This window comes from Oncorhynchus gorbuscha, linkage group LG21 (genome assembly GCF_021184085.1).
Source record: "Oncorhynchus gorbuscha isolate QuinsamMale2020 ecotype Even-year linkage group LG21, OgorEven_v1.0, whole genome shotgun sequence".
In the NCBI taxonomy this organism is placed as follows: Eukaryota; Metazoa; Chordata; class Actinopteri; order Salmoniformes; family Salmonidae; genus Oncorhynchus; species Oncorhynchus gorbuscha.
Genome location: NC_060193.1, coordinates 7639800 through 7657716, shown reverse-complemented (window position 1 = coordinate 7657716; position 17917 = coordinate 7639800). Strand labels below are relative to the sequence as shown.

The 17917-nt window shown below is 40.8% G+C and overlaps 1 protein-coding gene across 1 annotated transcript in view; it reads right to left on the bottom strand.

Annotated features, from left to right (window-relative positions):
- LOC124008559 (sodium/calcium exchanger 3-like) overlaps positions 1–17917 on the bottom strand; it is a 110081-nt gene that overhangs the window by 48146 nt on the left and 44018 nt on the right. The window contains exons 3-9 of the mRNA XM_046319928.1: positions 11480–11569; positions 7444–7596; positions 6920–7185; positions 6285–6651; positions 5723–5833; positions 5361–5513; positions 3964–4436 (exon numbers count right to left, since the gene is read on the bottom strand). Of these exons, the coding sequence (XP_046175884.1) occupies positions 3964–4436; positions 5361–5513; positions 5723–5833; positions 6285–6651; positions 6920–7185; positions 7444–7596; positions 11480–11569 (1613 nt within the window). The remainder of the gene's footprint in view (positions 1–3963; positions 4437–5360; positions 5514–5722; positions 5834–6284; positions 6652–6919; positions 7186–7443; positions 7597–11479; positions 11570–17917) is intronic.

Genomic DNA, 17917 nt, shown 5'->3' with positions numbered 1-17917 from the left:
CTGGGCCAATTGTGTGCCGCCCCATGGGTCTCCCAGTCGCGGCCAGCTGCGACAGAGCCTGGATTGGAACCCAGAATATCTAGTGGCACAGCTAGCACTGTGATGCAGTGCCTTAGACCACTGCGCCACTCAGAAGGCCTGCTTGCAGAATTCTGCAAAAATGTCCTCTGTGTAAAACACCAAATGCAGAGCGATAATGCATCCATATCAGAGACATTTCCCTCAGATCAGATCACAGATCCACAAAGAATTATAAAACAAGCAGATTATCAGACTGGTCTAGGTGGAATAAACATGTAAATAGATTATCAGACTGGTCTAGGTGGAATAAACATGTAAATAGATTATCAGACTGGTCTAGGTGGAATAAACATGTAAATAGATTATCAGAATGGTCTAGGTGGAATAATTAAAAAGGAAAAAAAGATTTACACCAGTGCCCCAGTGGAGAAGAGAGTGTTTAGTCATATGTTGCCCATGCCAATAAAGCACTTACATTGAATTGAAATTGAATTGAACTGAGAGAGACAGAGAGAGAGAGAGAGAGAGAGAGAGAGAGAGAGAGAGAGAGAGAGAGAGAGAGAGAGAGAGAGAGAGAGAGAGAGAGAGAGAGAGAGAGAGAGAGAGAGAGAGAGAGAGAGAGAGAGAGAGAGAGAGAGAGAGAGAAAGAGAGAGAGAGAAAGAGAGAGAGAGAGACAGAGAGAGAGAGAGAAAGAGAAAGAGCGAGATAAAGAGGGAGAGAAAGAGAGAGAGAGAGAGAGAGAGAGAGAGAGGGAGAGAGAGAGAGAGAGAAAGAGAGAAGAAAGAGAGAGAGAAAGAGAGAGAGAGAAAGAGAGAGATAAAGAGGGAGAGAAATGAGAAAGAAAGAAAGACAGAAAGAAAGTAAGACGGAAAGGGGAAAATGTATTTGTGTTTAAGAATTTAAAAACCAGAAGTCTCCACAAAAATAGTAAATAAACCGAATTTGAGCAACTGGGGACATGTTGTTAGTCCCCACAAGGTCAAATGCTATTTCTTGGGGGATTATTGTTAAGGTTAGAATTAGTGTTAGGGTTAAGATTAAGTTTAGGGTTAGGAGTTAGGTTTAGGTTTAAGATAGGTTTAAGAGGGTTAGGATGCGTGTGTGTGTGTGTGTGTGTGTGTGTGTGTGTGTGTGTGTGTGTGTGTGTGTGTGTGTGTGTGTGTGTGTGTGTGTGTGTGTGTGTGTGTGTGTGTGTGTGTGTGTGTGTGTGTGTGTGTGTGTGTGTGTGTGTGTGTGTGTGTGTGTGTGTGTGATGTTGAATGGGTGTATCCACAGATCTTTTAATGAATAGCCTGGGGAGAGTCCTGTTCTATTTCCAGACACACCTTCAGCACCACACACACTCTGCCAAACACACACACACACACACACACACACTCTGCCAAACACACACACACACACACTCTGCCAAACACACACACACACACTCTGCACACATACACACACACTCTGCCAAACACACACACACACTCTGCCAAACACACACACACTGACAAACACAAACACACACACACTCTGCCAAACACACACACACTCTTCCACGTCTCGTCCTTTCCCACATGTCCTCCTGTGGTCTGTCTGCGTGTGTGTGTGTGTGTGTGTGTGTGTGTGTGTGTGTGTGTGTGTGTGTGTGTGTGTGTGTGTGTGTGTGTGTGTGTGTGTGTGTGTGTGTGTGTGTGTGTGTGTGTGTGTGTGTGTGTGTGGAGGGGCGGTGTATGTGTGTGCCCTTCGCCTTCCCTATTGAGAGGTGAAAAATAAATCTCCTTGAAAATCTGTGAATTACACACCCACCCACCCACCCACCCACCCACACACACACACCCACCCACCACCCACCCACCCACACACACCCACCCACCCACCCACCCACCCACACCCACCCACACACCCACCCACCCACCCTGGATGTTTCATTTATCACCCACGCTCCTTCTCTTGCTTCTCTCTCTCTCTACTCCTCCTCTCTCTCCTCTCTCCTCCTCCTCTCTCCTCCTCTCTCCTCCTCCTCTCTCTCCCACCCACTCACCCACCCACACTCCCACCCACTCTCCCCACTCCTCTCCACCCTCTCACCCACCCACTCACCCACCCTCCCACTCCTCTCTCTCCCCTCTCCCCATTAACCTCATCTCAGACAGGAAGCACCTTGGACCAAACCCTGACAGAGAAAGAAAGTTCTGCCCTAGTGAGAACTGAGACTGGCACAAGAGCTCTAGTCCTCCTTCCCTCCAATAGACCTTCCCTCTCCCCCATTAACCTCATCTCAGACAGGAAGCACCTTGGACCAAACCCTGACAGAGAAAGAAAGAGCAGTGAGAACAGAAAGAGAGAGAGAAAGAAAGAAAGAAAAAGAAAGAAAGAAAGAAAGAGGGAGGGATAGAAGGGGAAAGAAAGAAAGAAAGAAAAAGGGAGAAAGAAGAAGGGGGAGGGAGGGATAGAAGGGGGAGAGGAAGAGAGGAGAGGATAGAAGGGGGAGAGGAAGTAGGGAGGGATAGAGGGGGAGGGATAGAAGGGAGGGGAGGGGGGAAGTAGAGAGAGGGAGGGATAGAAGGGGAGAGGAAGTAGAGAGGGAGGGATAGAAGGGGGAGAGGAAGTCGAGAGAGGGAGGGATAGAAGGGGGAGAGGAAGTCGAGAGAGCGAGAGGGATAGAAGGGGAGAGGAAGTAGAGAGAGAAAGAGGGATAGAAGGGGGAGAGGAAGTAGAGAGAGAGGGATAGAAGGGGAGAGGAAGTAGAGAGAGAGAGAGATAGAAGGGGGAGAGGAAGTAGAGAGAGAGAGAGGGATAGAAGGGGGAGAGGAAGTAGAGAGAGAGGGATAGAAGGGGAGAGGAAGTAGAGAGAGAGAGGGGGATAGAAGGGGGAGAGGAAGTAGAGAGAGGGAGGGATAGAAGGGGGAGAGGAAGTAGAGAGAGAGAGGGTGATAGAAGCGGGAGAGGAAGTAGAGAGAGGGAGGGATACAAGGGGAGAGGAAGTAGAGAGAGAGAGGGAGGGATACAAGGGGAGAGGAAGTAGAGAGAGAGAATGTAGATACTGTAAGCTTGAATCCAGGGGGGTTCCCTCCCTCCCTCCTTCCCTTCTCCTTCCCTCCCTCCCTCCTTCCCTCCCTCCCTCCCTCCCTCCTTCCCTTCTCCTTCCCTTCCCCTTCCCTCCCTCCCTCCCTCCCTCCCTCCCTCCTTCCCTCCCCCTCCCTCCCTCCCTCCTCCCTCCTTCCCTCCCTCTCTCCCTCCCTCCCTCCCTCCCTCCCTCCCTCCCTCCCTCCTCCCTCCCCTCCTTCCCTCCCCTCCCTCCCTCCCTCCCTCCCTCCCTCCTTCCCTCCTTCCCTCCTTCCCTCCTTCCCTCCTTCCCTCCCTCCCTCCCTCCCTCCCTTCCTCCTTCCCTCCCTCCCTCCCTCCTTCCTTCCTCCCTCCCTCCCTCCCTCCCTCCATCTCCCCTTTCCCACCAACAACAGTATCTACAAAGACGTCTCTCCTTTCTGTTCATCCTTTTTCTCTTCCTGGCTTCCTTTCATCCTCAGCTCAAATCAATCAATATTGCTCTCTAATTCACACCCTCATTTAGTCATCAATATCTACATTTTTTATCCCAGCAAACACACACACACACACACACACACACGCACACTTGAAATAACACACACATACCCACACACACAAACAGAAACATCTGAGCAAATTTTGTACACTTTTTTGAACCCTTATTTGAAATCTATAAACTGACGTTTTGACTTCAGCCATGCAAATGCTGCATCAAAGACCCCCACACACACCTTGTGCCCTTGTCGTCCCACAGCATGTCTGGTATCAGCTGGTAATGCACGTACACACACATACTGACTGTCAAACACTGACACACAGCGCTGTCATTCATCACTCTTTGACTGTACAGTGATAGAATTGAGATTGAAAGAAAAGCAGACGATCATGGAAAAGGAACAGGCACTCACATCGTCTCGTCGTTCTGGAACTCCAGATTCCCAGACACCTCTTCGAAATCCTCTCCACCCCGGGCTGTCCCGTCTACGGTCCTGTAAGGCACCACCACCAGCCCCCGAGCCCCCGACGTCCTCTGAACCTTGACCTCCATGACCCCAACACTCTCGCTCACCCGCAGGGCGTCGATCTCAAACGAAAATATCCCCGCGTGATCGTCGTCGTAGATGGTCACCGTCGCCGTGTGGCCGTCACCGAGCACCGCCTTGGGGGAGGAGTTTGAGTTTGTCTCCAACGGGTCGTAGCCAACCACACGAGGGTTACTGAGGTGGACATAGAAGTGCTCATCCTCTTCGAAGATGTCGTCGTCTATGATGCCCACAGTTATCTCTTTCAGGGTCTCGCCCGGCTTGAAGAGGAGGGTCCCTTCAGCGAATTCATAGTCTGAACCGGCGTTGGCTGTGCCGTCTTCTGTACGGTAGTCCACCTGAAGGAGAAGGGGAAGGAAGGGGGAGAGGAGGAGGAGGGGAGAGAGGAGGAGGAGGAGGGGAGAGAGGAGGAGGAGGAGAGGGGGAGGAGAGGTGGGGGAGAGGTGGGGGGAGAGGAGGAGGAGGAGGAAGAGAGGGGAGGAGAGAGGGGAGGAGAGGGGGAAGGAAGGGGGGAGGAGGAGGAGGAGGAAGAGGGAAGAGAGGAGGAGGAGAGGGAAGGGGAGGAGAGGGGGGAGAGGGGGGGAGAGGAGAGGAGAGGAGAGAAGTAGGGGGAGGGAAGGAGGGAGGAAGAAAGGGGGGGATGAGAGGGGGGGAAGGGGGAGAGGAGGAGGAGGAGGATGGGAGAGAGGAGGAGAGGGAAGGGGAGGAGAGGGGGAGAGGGAAGGGGAGAGGAGAGGGAGAGAAGTAGGGGGAGGGAAGGAGGGAGGAAGAAAGGGGGAAGGAGAGGGGGAAGGAAGGGGGAGAGGGAGGAGGAGGAGGAGGAGGAGGAGGTGGGAGGAGAGGAGAGGGGAGGAGAGGTGGAAAGGGGGAGGAGGGGGGAGGGGGGGGGGGAGGAGGGGAGGGGAGAGGAGAGGGAGAGAAGTAGGGGGGGAGGGAAGGAGGGAGGAAGAAAGGGGGGAAGGAGAGGGGGAAGGAAGGGGAGAGGAGGAGGAGGGGGGAGGAGGGGAGAGAGGAGGAGAGGGAAGGGGAGGAGAGCGGGGGAGGAGAGGGAAGAGGATAGGAGAGGGAGAGAAGTAGGGGGAGGGAAGGAGGGAGGAAGAAAGGGAGGGGGAAGGAGAGGGGGAGATGGAAGGGGGAGAGAGAGAAGGGTAGAAAGAGTCAGAAATAGAGAGAAAAGAGATGTCATCAAGCATCCTCTCCTTCTTTCTCCTCCCCCCTACTCTCCTCCTCCCTCCCTCTTCTCCTCCACCTCCTCACCTTACCTTAACAGAAGCTCCAGGGTCTCCGCCATGTCGGGCCACGGTCAGTTTGAGTGAGCCACAGTTCTCGAAGCACTGGTAGTGGGAGGGTTGAAACTCCATCCGGGTCGTGTGGGGGTCGTCTTCCTGCAGCTGGGGCTCCTGGCTGCTCACCACCTGGAGCAGAAGGGATGTAGAGAGTTTGATCGATGAGTGACATGCTGCTGCCTTTGAGTATATTCCATTGATAAGTTATTTCATTACAATTTGGGTTTAAGTTCAAAATTCATAGCCACCATTCAGATATGATCAGGACAAACACAAATCAGAGAAAAAAAGGTTTGTGAAACATTGGTTTGGGAAAAGGCGCAGTGGACAGCCTGTACCTTCCTAGCCTGGTCAGCAGCATGCTTCTTCAGGATGTTGCCTGCTCCGATCATCATCCTGGTTGCCTGGATACGGTAGAACGCTCGGCTCTTCTGTTGCTGGACCAACACCTGACCGGACAGTGAGATTACACCAGCTGTTATACTATGAACTCTCTATGTCATGCATATGAAGACTTTATGAACTCTCTATGAATCATGTATATGAAGACTTTATGAACTCCCTATGTCATGCATATGAAGACTTTATGAACTCTCTATTTCATGCATATGAAGACTTTATTAACTCTCTATGTCATGCATATGAAGACTTTATTAACTCTCTATGTCATGCATATGAAGACTTTATGAACTCTCTATGTCATGCATATGAAGACTTTATGAACTCTCCAAGTCATGCATATGAAGACTTTATGAACGCTACATTATCACCACTGTCAGTAATGTCTTTACATTTGAAGATGAACACAGTACAGTATTCTGATACATGACTTGTGTAGCACCATGGCAGTGCTTATGAAGTGCTTATGAATGCTCTATGAAGCCTTTATAAGCTGTGTACCTGGTAGTTGGCCATCTCTATAAGCTGCTCTGTGTCTCTGTCAGGGTGTCTGGCTTTCAGCTCCTTCAGGGTCCTCGCCATGTCTCTCCTGGCCACGTCCTCCAGATCCCTCCTCCCTTCTTGTCCTCCGTCCTCCAGCATCCCTCCATCCCTCCATCCCTCCACCACCTGTCCGTCCAGCTCCATCATGTCCATCTTAGTGAACCCACCCATCCCTCCTCCTCCTCCTCCTCCTCCTCCCATCCCTCCGTCCATCCCTACCTCCGTCTCAACGATGATGCCTCTGTGCTTGTCGGCACGGTAACGCTTGCGGACGTACTTGTAGAAGAGCAATCGTCGATCGGCCACCCACGCCTGGACCACGCAGCTGGGAGAGTGGAGGGAGAGGAAGAGGTGGGTGTGAGGAGTGTGTGTGTGTGTGTGTGTGTGTGTGTGTGTGTGTGTGTGTGTGTGTGTGTGTGTGTGTGTGTGTGTGTGTGTGTGTGTGTGTGTGTGTGTGTGTGTGTGTGTGTGTGTGTGCGTGTGCGCGTGTGTGTGTGTATATTTCCGTGTGTGTGGGTGCATGTGTATGTGTGTACGTATCCGTGTGTGTGTACGTTTCTGTGTGTGCGCGTGTGTGTGTGTCTAGTACTCACAGGGGGAAGAACAGAAAGGTGACCACGGCCTCCCAGACTTCCACCTCTCCAGGAGAGAACACACACAGGATAAGATACAGCCAGATGTATGCAAACACACTCCACGCCGCCGTCACGAAAAACACACGGAGATGTTTAATCTTCCTGGTCTCTCCGTCAGGAACCACATAGACACACAGGGCGATGATGATAAACATGTTAAAAGCAGCACTGCCCACAATGGTGGAGGGACCCAGAGAACCAGCCTCGAAGCCGTGGCCACACACCTGGTGGACAAGAAGAAAACATGAGACCGGAACCTGGGAGAATGTCGTTGTCTCTTCTGAATCTAATTAAAACTTCCACATGCTACCAAGTACAACAGTTTCAACTTGGGGTTTGAGAACTTCCTCAAGAACGTGTACCTCTATAACAGAGAGCAGTATCTCAGGAGCGGATGACCTCAGAGCCATGAGAATGTGTACCTCTATAACATAGAGCAGTATCTCAGGAGCGGATGACCCCAGAGCCATGAGAATGTGTACCTCTATAACAGAGAGCAGTATCTCAGGAGCAGATGACCCCAGAGCCATGAGAGTGAGGTTAGACACGGTCTCATTCCAGATCCTCACTGTAGCTGTGGTTGTCTCCCCGTTCCACTTCTTTATGGTGATCTCTTTCTCCTGAGAGGTTATCACCTGGAGGAGAGGAGAATACAACAGAACAGAGTAGAATATGGTAGAGTAGAGTACAATACAGTAGAGTAGAGTAGAATACAGCAGAGTAGAGTAGAATACAGCAGAGTAGAGTAGAATACAGTAGAGTAGAGTAGAATACAGTAGAGTAGAGTAGAATAGAATACAGTAGAGTAGAATAAAATACAGTAGAGTAGAATAGAATACAGTAGAGTAGAGTAGAATACAGTAGAGCAGAATAGAATACAGCAGAGTAGAGTAGAATACGGTAGAGTAGAGTAGAATACAGCAGAGTAGAGTAGAATACAGCAGAGTCGAGTAGAATACAGCAGAGTAGAGTAGAATACAGTGGAGTAGAGTAGAATACAGTAGAGTAGAGTAGAATACAGTAGAGTAGAGTAGAATACAGTAGAGTAGAGTAGAATACAGCAGAGTAGAGTAGAATACAGTAGAGTAGAGTAGAATAAAATACAGTAGAGTAGAATAGAATACAGCAGAGTAGAGTAGAATACAGTAGAGTAGAGTAGAATACAGCAGAGTAGAGTAGAATACAGCAGAGTCAAGTAGAATACAGCAGAGTAGAGTAGAATACAGTGGAGTAGAGTAGAATACAGTAGAGTAGAGTAGAATACAGCAGAGTAGAGTAGAATACAGTAGAGTAGAGTAGAATACAGTAGAGTAGAGTAGAATACAGTAGAGTAGAGTAGAATAGAATACAGTAGAGTAGAATAAAATACAGTAGAGTAGAATAGAATACAGTAGAGTAGAGTAGAATACAGCAGAGTAGAGTAGAATAGAATACAGTAGAGTAGAATAAAATTCAGTAGAGTAGAATAGAATACAGTAGAGTAGAGTAGAATACAGCAGAATAGAGTAGAATAGAATACAGTAGAGTAGAATAAAATACAGTAGAGTAGAATAGAATACAGTAGAGTAGAGTAGAATACAGCAGAGTAGAATAGAATAGAATACAGTAGAGCAGAGTAGAATATAATACAGTAAAGTAGAGTAGAATAAAATACAGTAGGGTAGAGTAGAATAGAATGGAATACAGTAGAGCAGAGTAGAATATAATACAGTAAAGTAGAGTAGAATAAAATACAGTAGGGTAGAGTAGAATACAGTAGAGTATAATACAGTAGAGCAGAGTATAATACAGTAGGGTAGAATACAGTAGAATATAATACAGTATAGCAGAGTATAATACAGTAGAGTAGAATACAGTAGAGTAAAATAGAATACAGTAGAGTAGAGTATAATACAGTAGGGTAGAATACAGTAGAGTATAATACAGTAGAGCAGAGTATAATACAGTAGAGTAAAGTAGAATAAGTAGAGTAGAGTAGAATATAGTAGAGTAGAATATAATATAATAGAATATAATAGAATACAATAGAGAATAATATAATACAGTAGAAGATAATATAATACAGTAGTGTAGAGTATAATACAGTCCAGTAGAGTAGACTATAGTAGAGTAGAGTAGAATATAGTAGAGTAGAGAAGAATAGAATATAATACAGTAGAGTATAATATAATACAGTAGAGAATAATATAATAAAGTAGAGTATAATATAATACAGTAGTGTAGAGTATAATATAATAAATACAGTAGTGTAGAGTAGAATATAATACAGTAGAGTATAATATAATACAGTAGAGAATAATATAATAAAGTAGAGTATAATATAATACAGTAGTGTAGAGTATAATATAATAAATACAGTAGTGTAGAGTAGAATATAATACAGTAGAGTAGAATATAATACAGTACTGTTGAGTAGAATATAATACAGTAGAGTAGAATATAGTACAGTAGAGTAGAATATAATACAGTAGAGTAGAATATAATACAGTACTGTTGAGTAGAATATAATACAGTAGAGTATAATATAATACAGTAGAGTAGAATATAGTACAGTAGAGTAGAATATAATACAATACAGTAGTGTAGAGTATAATATAATAAATACAGTAGAGTAGCGTAGAATATAATACAGTAGAGTATAATATAATACAGTACTGTTGAGTAGAATATAATACAGTAGAGTATAATATAATACAGTGGAGTAGAATATAATATAATACAGTAGAGTAGCGTAGAATATAATACAGTAGAGTATAATATAATACAGTACTGTTGAGTAGAATATAATACAGTAGAGTATAATATAGTACAGTAGAGTAGAATATAATATAATACAGTAGTGTAGAGTATAATATAATAAATACAGTAGAGTAGAGTATAGTATAATACAGTAGTGTAGAGTATAATTTTTTTACATTTTATTTAACTAGGCAAGTCCCTTAAGAACAAATAATTATTTTCAATGACGGCCTGGGAACAGTGGGTTAACTGCCTGTTCAGGGGCAGAACGACAGAATTGTACCTTGTCAGCTTGGGGGATTGAACTTGCAACCTTCCGGTTACTCGTCCAATGCTCTAACCACTAGGCTACCCTACTTTATTGTACTCTACTGTATTATATTATACTGTACTATATTCTATTACACTCTACTGTATTCTACTCTACTCTTCTGTAATCTATTCTACTGTATTCAACTGTACTGTTTTATATTCTACTCTACACTACTGTATTTATTATATTATAGAATACAGTAGAGCCTATTACAATACAGTAGAGTAGAATACAGTAGAGTGTAATAGAATAGAATACAGTAGAATAGAATACAGTAGAGTGTAATATAATAGAATACAGTAGAGTGTAATAGAAAATAATACAGTAGAGTGTAATACAATAGAATAGAATACAGTAGAGTGTAATATAAGAGAATACAGTAGAGTAGAATACAGTAGAAAAGAATACAGTAGAGTGTAATACAATAGAATAGAATACAGTAGAGTGTAATATAAGATAATACAGTAGAGTGTAATATAAGAGAATACAGTAGAATAGAATACAGTAGAGTGTAATAGAATAGAATACAATAGAGTAGAATACAGTAGAATAGAATACAGTAGAGTGTAATATAATAGAATACAGTAGAATAGAATACAGTAGAGTGTAATATAATAGAATACAGTAGAGTGTAATATAAGAGAATACAGTAGAGTGTAATATAAGAGAATACAGTAGAGTGTAATAGAATAGAATACAATAGAGTAGAATACAGTAGAAAAGAATACAGTAGAGTGTAATATAATAGAATACAGTAGAGTGTAATATAATATAATACAGTAGAATAGAATACAGTAGAGTGTCATAGAATAGAATACAATAGAGTAGAATACAGTAGAATAGAATACAGTAGAGTGTAATATAATAGAATACAGTAGAATAGAACACAGTAGAGTGTAATAGAATAGAATACAGTAGAATAGAATACAGTAGAGTGTAATATAATAGAATACAGTAGAATAGAACACAGTAGAGTGTAACAGAATAGAATACAGTATAATAGAATACAGTAGATTAGAATACAGTAGAGTAGAATACAGTAGAATAGAATACAGTAGAGTAAAATACAGTAGAATAGAATACAGTAGAGTGTAATATAATAGAATACAGTAGGGTGTAATAGAATAGAATACAATAGAGTAGAATACAGTAGAATAGAATACAGTAGAGTGTAATAGAATAGAATACAGTAGATTAGAATACAGTAGAGTAGAATACAGTAGTGTAAAATACAGTAGAGCAAAATACAGTTGATTGAGTGGCTCAATCAACTGTATTGTGGCTCAGTTAGTAGAGCACGGCACTTGCAATGCCAGGGTTGTGGGTTCGATTCCCAAAGAAAGAACGAGAATGTCTGCTCGCACTAGTGTAAGACGCTCTGGATAAGAGCATCTGCTAAATGACTCAAATGTAAAAACGTGCAGGTGTGTGTGTTCTCAAAGCAGAATAGAAAATTGAATTCTCACCTCTATAGAAGACATGAATCTATCAGCTATGATGGACATCCCCAGGAACATGTAGATCATCGCTACAAAGTAGACAATGGCCCGCGCTACCTGGATTAGATTAAAGAAGGGTTGACATTGAGCTCTCAAACAGGTCATAGTCACTTGCCCAAAGGTCAGAGTCACTTGCCCAAAGGTCATAGTCACTTGCCCAAAGGTCATAGTCACTTGCCCAAAGGTCATAGTCACTTGCCCAAAGGTTAGAGTCACTTGCCCAAAGGTCAGAGTCACTTGCCCAAAGGTCATAGTCACTTGCCGAAAGGTCAGAGCAACTTGCCCAAAGGTCATAGTCACTTGCCGAAAGGTCAGAGCAACTTGCCCAAAGGTCATAGTCACTTGCAAAAAAGTCAGAGTCACTTGCCCAAAGGTCATAGTCACTTGTCCAAAGGTCATAGTCACTTGCCCAAAGGTCATAGTCACTTGCCCAAAGGTCATGGTCACTTGCCCAAAGGTCAGAGTCACTTGCCCAAAGGTCAGAGTCACTTTCCCAAAGGTCATGGTCACTTGCCCAAAGGTCATAGTCACTTGCCGAAAGGTCAGAGTCACTTGCCCAAAGGTCAGAGTCACTTGCCCAAAGGTCATGGTCACTTGCCCAAAGGTCAGAAAGGTCAGAGTCACTTGCCCAAAGGTCATGGTCACTTGCCCAAAGGTCATAGTCACTTGCCGAAAGGTCAGAGCAACTTGCCCAAAGGTCATAGTCACTTGCCCAAACTTGCCCACTTGTCCAAAAAATAAAATGCTCTGTTACACTCACAAATGGTTCAAATGGTTCACATTAGTGTACATTAGTGTACATTAGTGTACATTAGTGTACATTTTTAACACTTACTGTTTGAAAACATTCTAATCTTTTGTTTACACAATTTGCATGCTATTTTGGTAAGGAAGTTTCTTTACTTAGACAGAACGGTTCATTTCAAAAGTATGTGTATTGTTTGTACACACTCCTAGCCTAATGAAAAAAAATGAAAAAAGATCACATTGCATTTTTTGTTAACTATCCCTTTAATGATGAGACGTTCGCGAGGGAGTTGCCTTTTCCACAAGCCTCTTTCTCATTATACATTTCTGAAACTATAAACACACTGGCTACCTCGCACATTAGAGCCAGTTAGCACACTGGACAACTAAAATCAAATGGTTCGGTCTCTTTTCTGTCTAAACTGAAAAAAAAGTATGTTTTACTGGAGTTGTGAAGTGATTTGCTAAACGAAGGACTGTTTAGTGCCGTTTGAGACTCGGCTACCGAAACAGATACGTCTTTCTCATTAATATCACTGTTCACATGTTACTATCACTGTTCACATGTTACTATCACTGTTCACATGTTACTATCACTGTTCACATGTTACTATCACTGTCCACATGTTACTATCACTGTTCACATTTTACTATCACTGTTACTGTTCACATGTTACTATCACTGTTCACATTTTACTATCACTGTTACTGTTCACATGTTACTATCACTGTTCACATTTTACTATCTCTGTTCACATTTTACTATCACTGTTCACATTTTACTATCACTGTTCACATTTTACTATCACTGTTCACATTTTACTATCACTGTTACTGTTCACATGTTACTATCACTGTTCACATTTTACTATCACTGTTACTGTTCACATGTTACTATCACTGTTCACATTTTACTATCTCTGTTCACATTTTACTATCTCTGTTCACATTTTACTATCACTGTTCACATTTTACTATCACTGTTCACATTTTACTATCACTGTTCACATTTTACTATCACTGTTACTGTTCACATGTTACTATCACTGTTCACATTTTACTATCTCTGTTCACATTTTACTATCACTGTTACTGTTCACATTTTACTATCACTGTTCACATTTTACTATCACTGTCCACATTTTACTATCACTGTTACTGTTAACATGTTACTATCACTGTTACTGTTCACATTTTACTATCACTGTTCACATTTTACTATCACTGTTCACATTTTACTATCACTGTTACTGTCCACATTTTACTATCACTGTTACTGTCCACATTTTACTATCACTGCTACTGTCCACATTTTACTATCACTGTTACTGTTCACATTTTACTATCACTGTTCACATTTTACTATCACTGTTCACATTTTACTATCACTGTTCACATTTTACTATCACTGTTCACATTTTACTATCACTGTTCACATTTTACTATCACTGTTCACATTTTACTATCACTGTCCACATTTTACTATCACTGTTCACATTTTACTATCTCTGTTACTGTTCACATTTTACTATCACTGTTCACATTTTACTATCACTGTTCACATTTTACTATCACTGTCCACATTTTACTATCACTGTTCACATTTTACTATCTCTGTTACTGTTCACATTTTACTATCACTGTTCACATTTTACTATCACTGTTCACATTTTACTATCACTGTTCACATTTTACTATCACTGTTCACATTTTACTATCACTGTTCACATGTTACTATCACTGTTCACATTTTACTATCACTGTTCACATTTTACTATCACTGTTCACATTTTACTATCTCTGTTCACATTTTACTATCACTGTTCACATTTTACTATCACTGTTCACATTTTACTATCACTGTTCACATTTTACTATCACTGTTACTGTTCACATGTTACTATCACTGTTCACATTTTACTATCACTGTTACTGTTCACATGTTACTATCACTGTTCACATTTTACTATCTCTGTTCACATTTTACTATCTCTGTTCACATTTTACTATCACTGTTCACATTTTACTATCACTGTTCACATTTTACTATCACTGTTCACATTTTACTATCACTGTTACTGTTCACATGTTACTATCACTGTTCACATTTTACTATCTCTGTTCACATTTTACTATCACTGTTACTGTTCACATTTTACTATCACTGTTCACATTTTACTATCACTGTCCACATTTTACTATCACTGTTACTGTTAACATGTTACTATCACTGTTACTGTTCACATTTTACTATCACTGTTCACATTTTACTATCACTGTTCACATTTTACTATCACTGTTACTGTCCACATTTTACTATCACTGTTACTGTCCACATTTTACTATCACTGTTACTGTCCACATTTTACTATCACTGTTACTGTTCACATTTTACTATCACTGTTCACATTTTACTATCACTGTTCACATTTTACTATCACTGTTCACATTTTACTATCACTGTTCACATTTTACTATCACTGTTCACATTTTACTATCACTGTTCACATTTTACTATCACTGTCCACATTTTACTATCACTGTTCACATTTTACTATCTCTGTTACTGTTCACATTTTACTATCACTGTTCACATTTTACTATCACTGTTCACATTTTACTATCACTGTCCACATTTTACTATCACTGTTCACATTTTACTATCTCTGTTACTGTTCACATTTTACTATCACTGTTCACATTTTACTATCACTGTTCACATTTTACTATCACTGTTCACATTTTACTATCTCTGTTCACATTTTACTATCACTGTTCACATGTTACTATCACTGTTCACATTTTACTATCACTGTTCACATTTTACTATCACTGTTCACATTTTACTATCACTGTTCACATTTTACTATCACTGTTCACATTTTACTATCACTGTTCACATTTTACTATCACTGTTCACATTTTACTATCACTGTTACTGTTCACATGTTACTATCACTGTTCACATTTTACTATCACTGTTACTGTTCACATGTTACTATCACTGTTCACATTTTACTATCTCTGTTCACATTTTACTATCTCTGTTCACATTTTACTATCACTGTTCACATTTTACTATCACTGTTCACATTTTACTATCACTGTTCACATTTTACTATCACTGTTACTGTTCACATGTTACTATCACTGTTCACATTTTACTATCTCTGTTCACATTTTACTATCACTGTTACTGTTCACATTTTACTATCACTGTTCACATTTTACTATCACTGTCCACATTTTACTATCACTGTTACTGTTAACATGTTACTATCACTGTTACTGTTCACATTTTACTATCACTGTTCACATTTTACTATCACTGTTCACATTTTACTATCACTGTTACTGTCCACATTTTACTATCACTGTTACTGTCCACATTTTACTATCACTGTTACTGTCCACATTTTACTATCACTGTTACTGTTCACATTTTACTATCACTGTTCACATTTTACTATCACTGTTCACATTTTACTATCACTGTTCACATTTTACTATCACTGTTCACATTTTACTATCACTGTTCACATTTTACTATCACTGTTCACATTTTACTATCACTGTCCACATTTTACTATCACTGTTCACATTTTACTATCTCTGTTACTGTTCACATTTTACTATCACTGTTCACATTTTACTATCACTGTTCACATTTTACTATCACTGTCCACATTTTACTATCACTGTTCACATTTTACTATCTCTGTTACTGTTCACATTTTACTATCACTGTTCACATTTTACTATCACTGTTCACATTTTACTATCACTGTTCACATTTTACTATCACTGTTCACATTTTACTATCACTGTTCACATGTTACTATCACTGTTCACATTTTACTATCACTGTTCACATTTTACTATCACTGTTCACATTTTACTATCACTGTTCACATTTTACTATCACTGTTCACTGTTCACATTTTACTATCACTGTTCACATTTTACTATCACTGTCCACATTTTACTATCACTGTTCACATTTTACTATCTCTGTTACTGTTCACATTTTACTATCACTGTTCACATTTTACTATCACTGTTCACATTTTACTATCACTGTCCACATTTTACTATCACTGTTCACATTTTACTATCTCTGTTACTGTTCACATTTTACTATCACTGTTCACATTTTACTATCACTGTTCACATTTTACTATCACTGTTCACATTTTACTATCACTGTTCACATTTTACTATCACTGTTCACATGTTACTATCACTGTTCACATTTTACTATCACTGTTCACATTTTACTATCACTGTCCACATTTTACTATCACTGTTCACATTTTACTATCTCTGTTACTGTTCACATTTTACTATCACTGTTCACATTTTACTATCACTGTTCACATTTTACTATCACTGTTCACATTTTACTATCACTGTTCACATTTTACTATCACTGTTCACATGTTACTATCACTGTTCACATTTTACTATCACTGTTCACATTTTACTATCACTGTTCACATTTTACTATCACTGTTCACATTTTACTATCACTGTTCACATTTTACTATCACTGTTCACATTTTACTATCACTGTCCACATTTTACTATCACTGTTCACATTTTACTATCTCTGTTACTGTTCACATTTTACTATCACTGTTCACATTTTACTATCACTGTTCACATTTACTATCACTGTCCACATTTTACTATCACTGTTCACATTTTACTATCTCTGTTACTGTTCACATTTTACTATCACTGTTCACATTTTACTATCACTGTTCACATTTTACTATCACTGTTCACATTTTACTATCACTGTTCACATTTTACTATCACTGTTCACATGTTACTATCACTGTTCACATTTTACTATCACTGTTCACATTTTACTATCACTGTTCACATGTTACTATCACTGTCCACATTTTACTGTCACTGTTCACATTTTACTCCCGTTTTTAAAAGGGGTGTCATTTATTTAGAGCCGCAAAATATGTAATTATTTGGCAACCCGATCAAATACACGTAGAAATAAGAGTTATAGATCCGTTATTCTCATAGAAAGCAACTCTAAGAAGTCGTAGATCTGTCCCTGGTTCTTAAAGTTTTGTTTTTTTCGTCTTTTTTTCGTCTTTTACTCTCGGTTTTGTACAAACAGCTGAAAATAAAATACATTTCACAATGGTGTCGATGGTACAATGATTCTCTGCACTAAAAACTCGCTTGTTTTGTCACATAAACTGAAATTAGGCTGAACTATATATATTTTTTTACATCCAACCAGGAAATGGTGGAGCGATTTCTGCATAGTGAATCTTTAATAGTATGAGTTGAGACACACAGTTAAAGAGCCAGCGCAGTCAACATTGTGTTATGTATCATATTGTACAGCAGCTGATAAAACTAACACTGTAAAAATGTGCCAAAATTGTATCCGTGTTACTTCCTGATAGTTACTGGTTGAAAATACACTCTACACACGACCTTCTAATCAGCAGGTTGACGTGGGAGGGAGTTCCAGCTTGCCAATAACAACGAGAGTTCCAACCCTTATTTCCATACTTCAATCAACCAGTCCATATAGAATTTGTGATAAAGCTGTCATGATTTGGCAAGGAAGGTAGCTCTTCTCCAGTTGTGTTAGTGTATCCCATCAGTTAGATACGTTTTAAT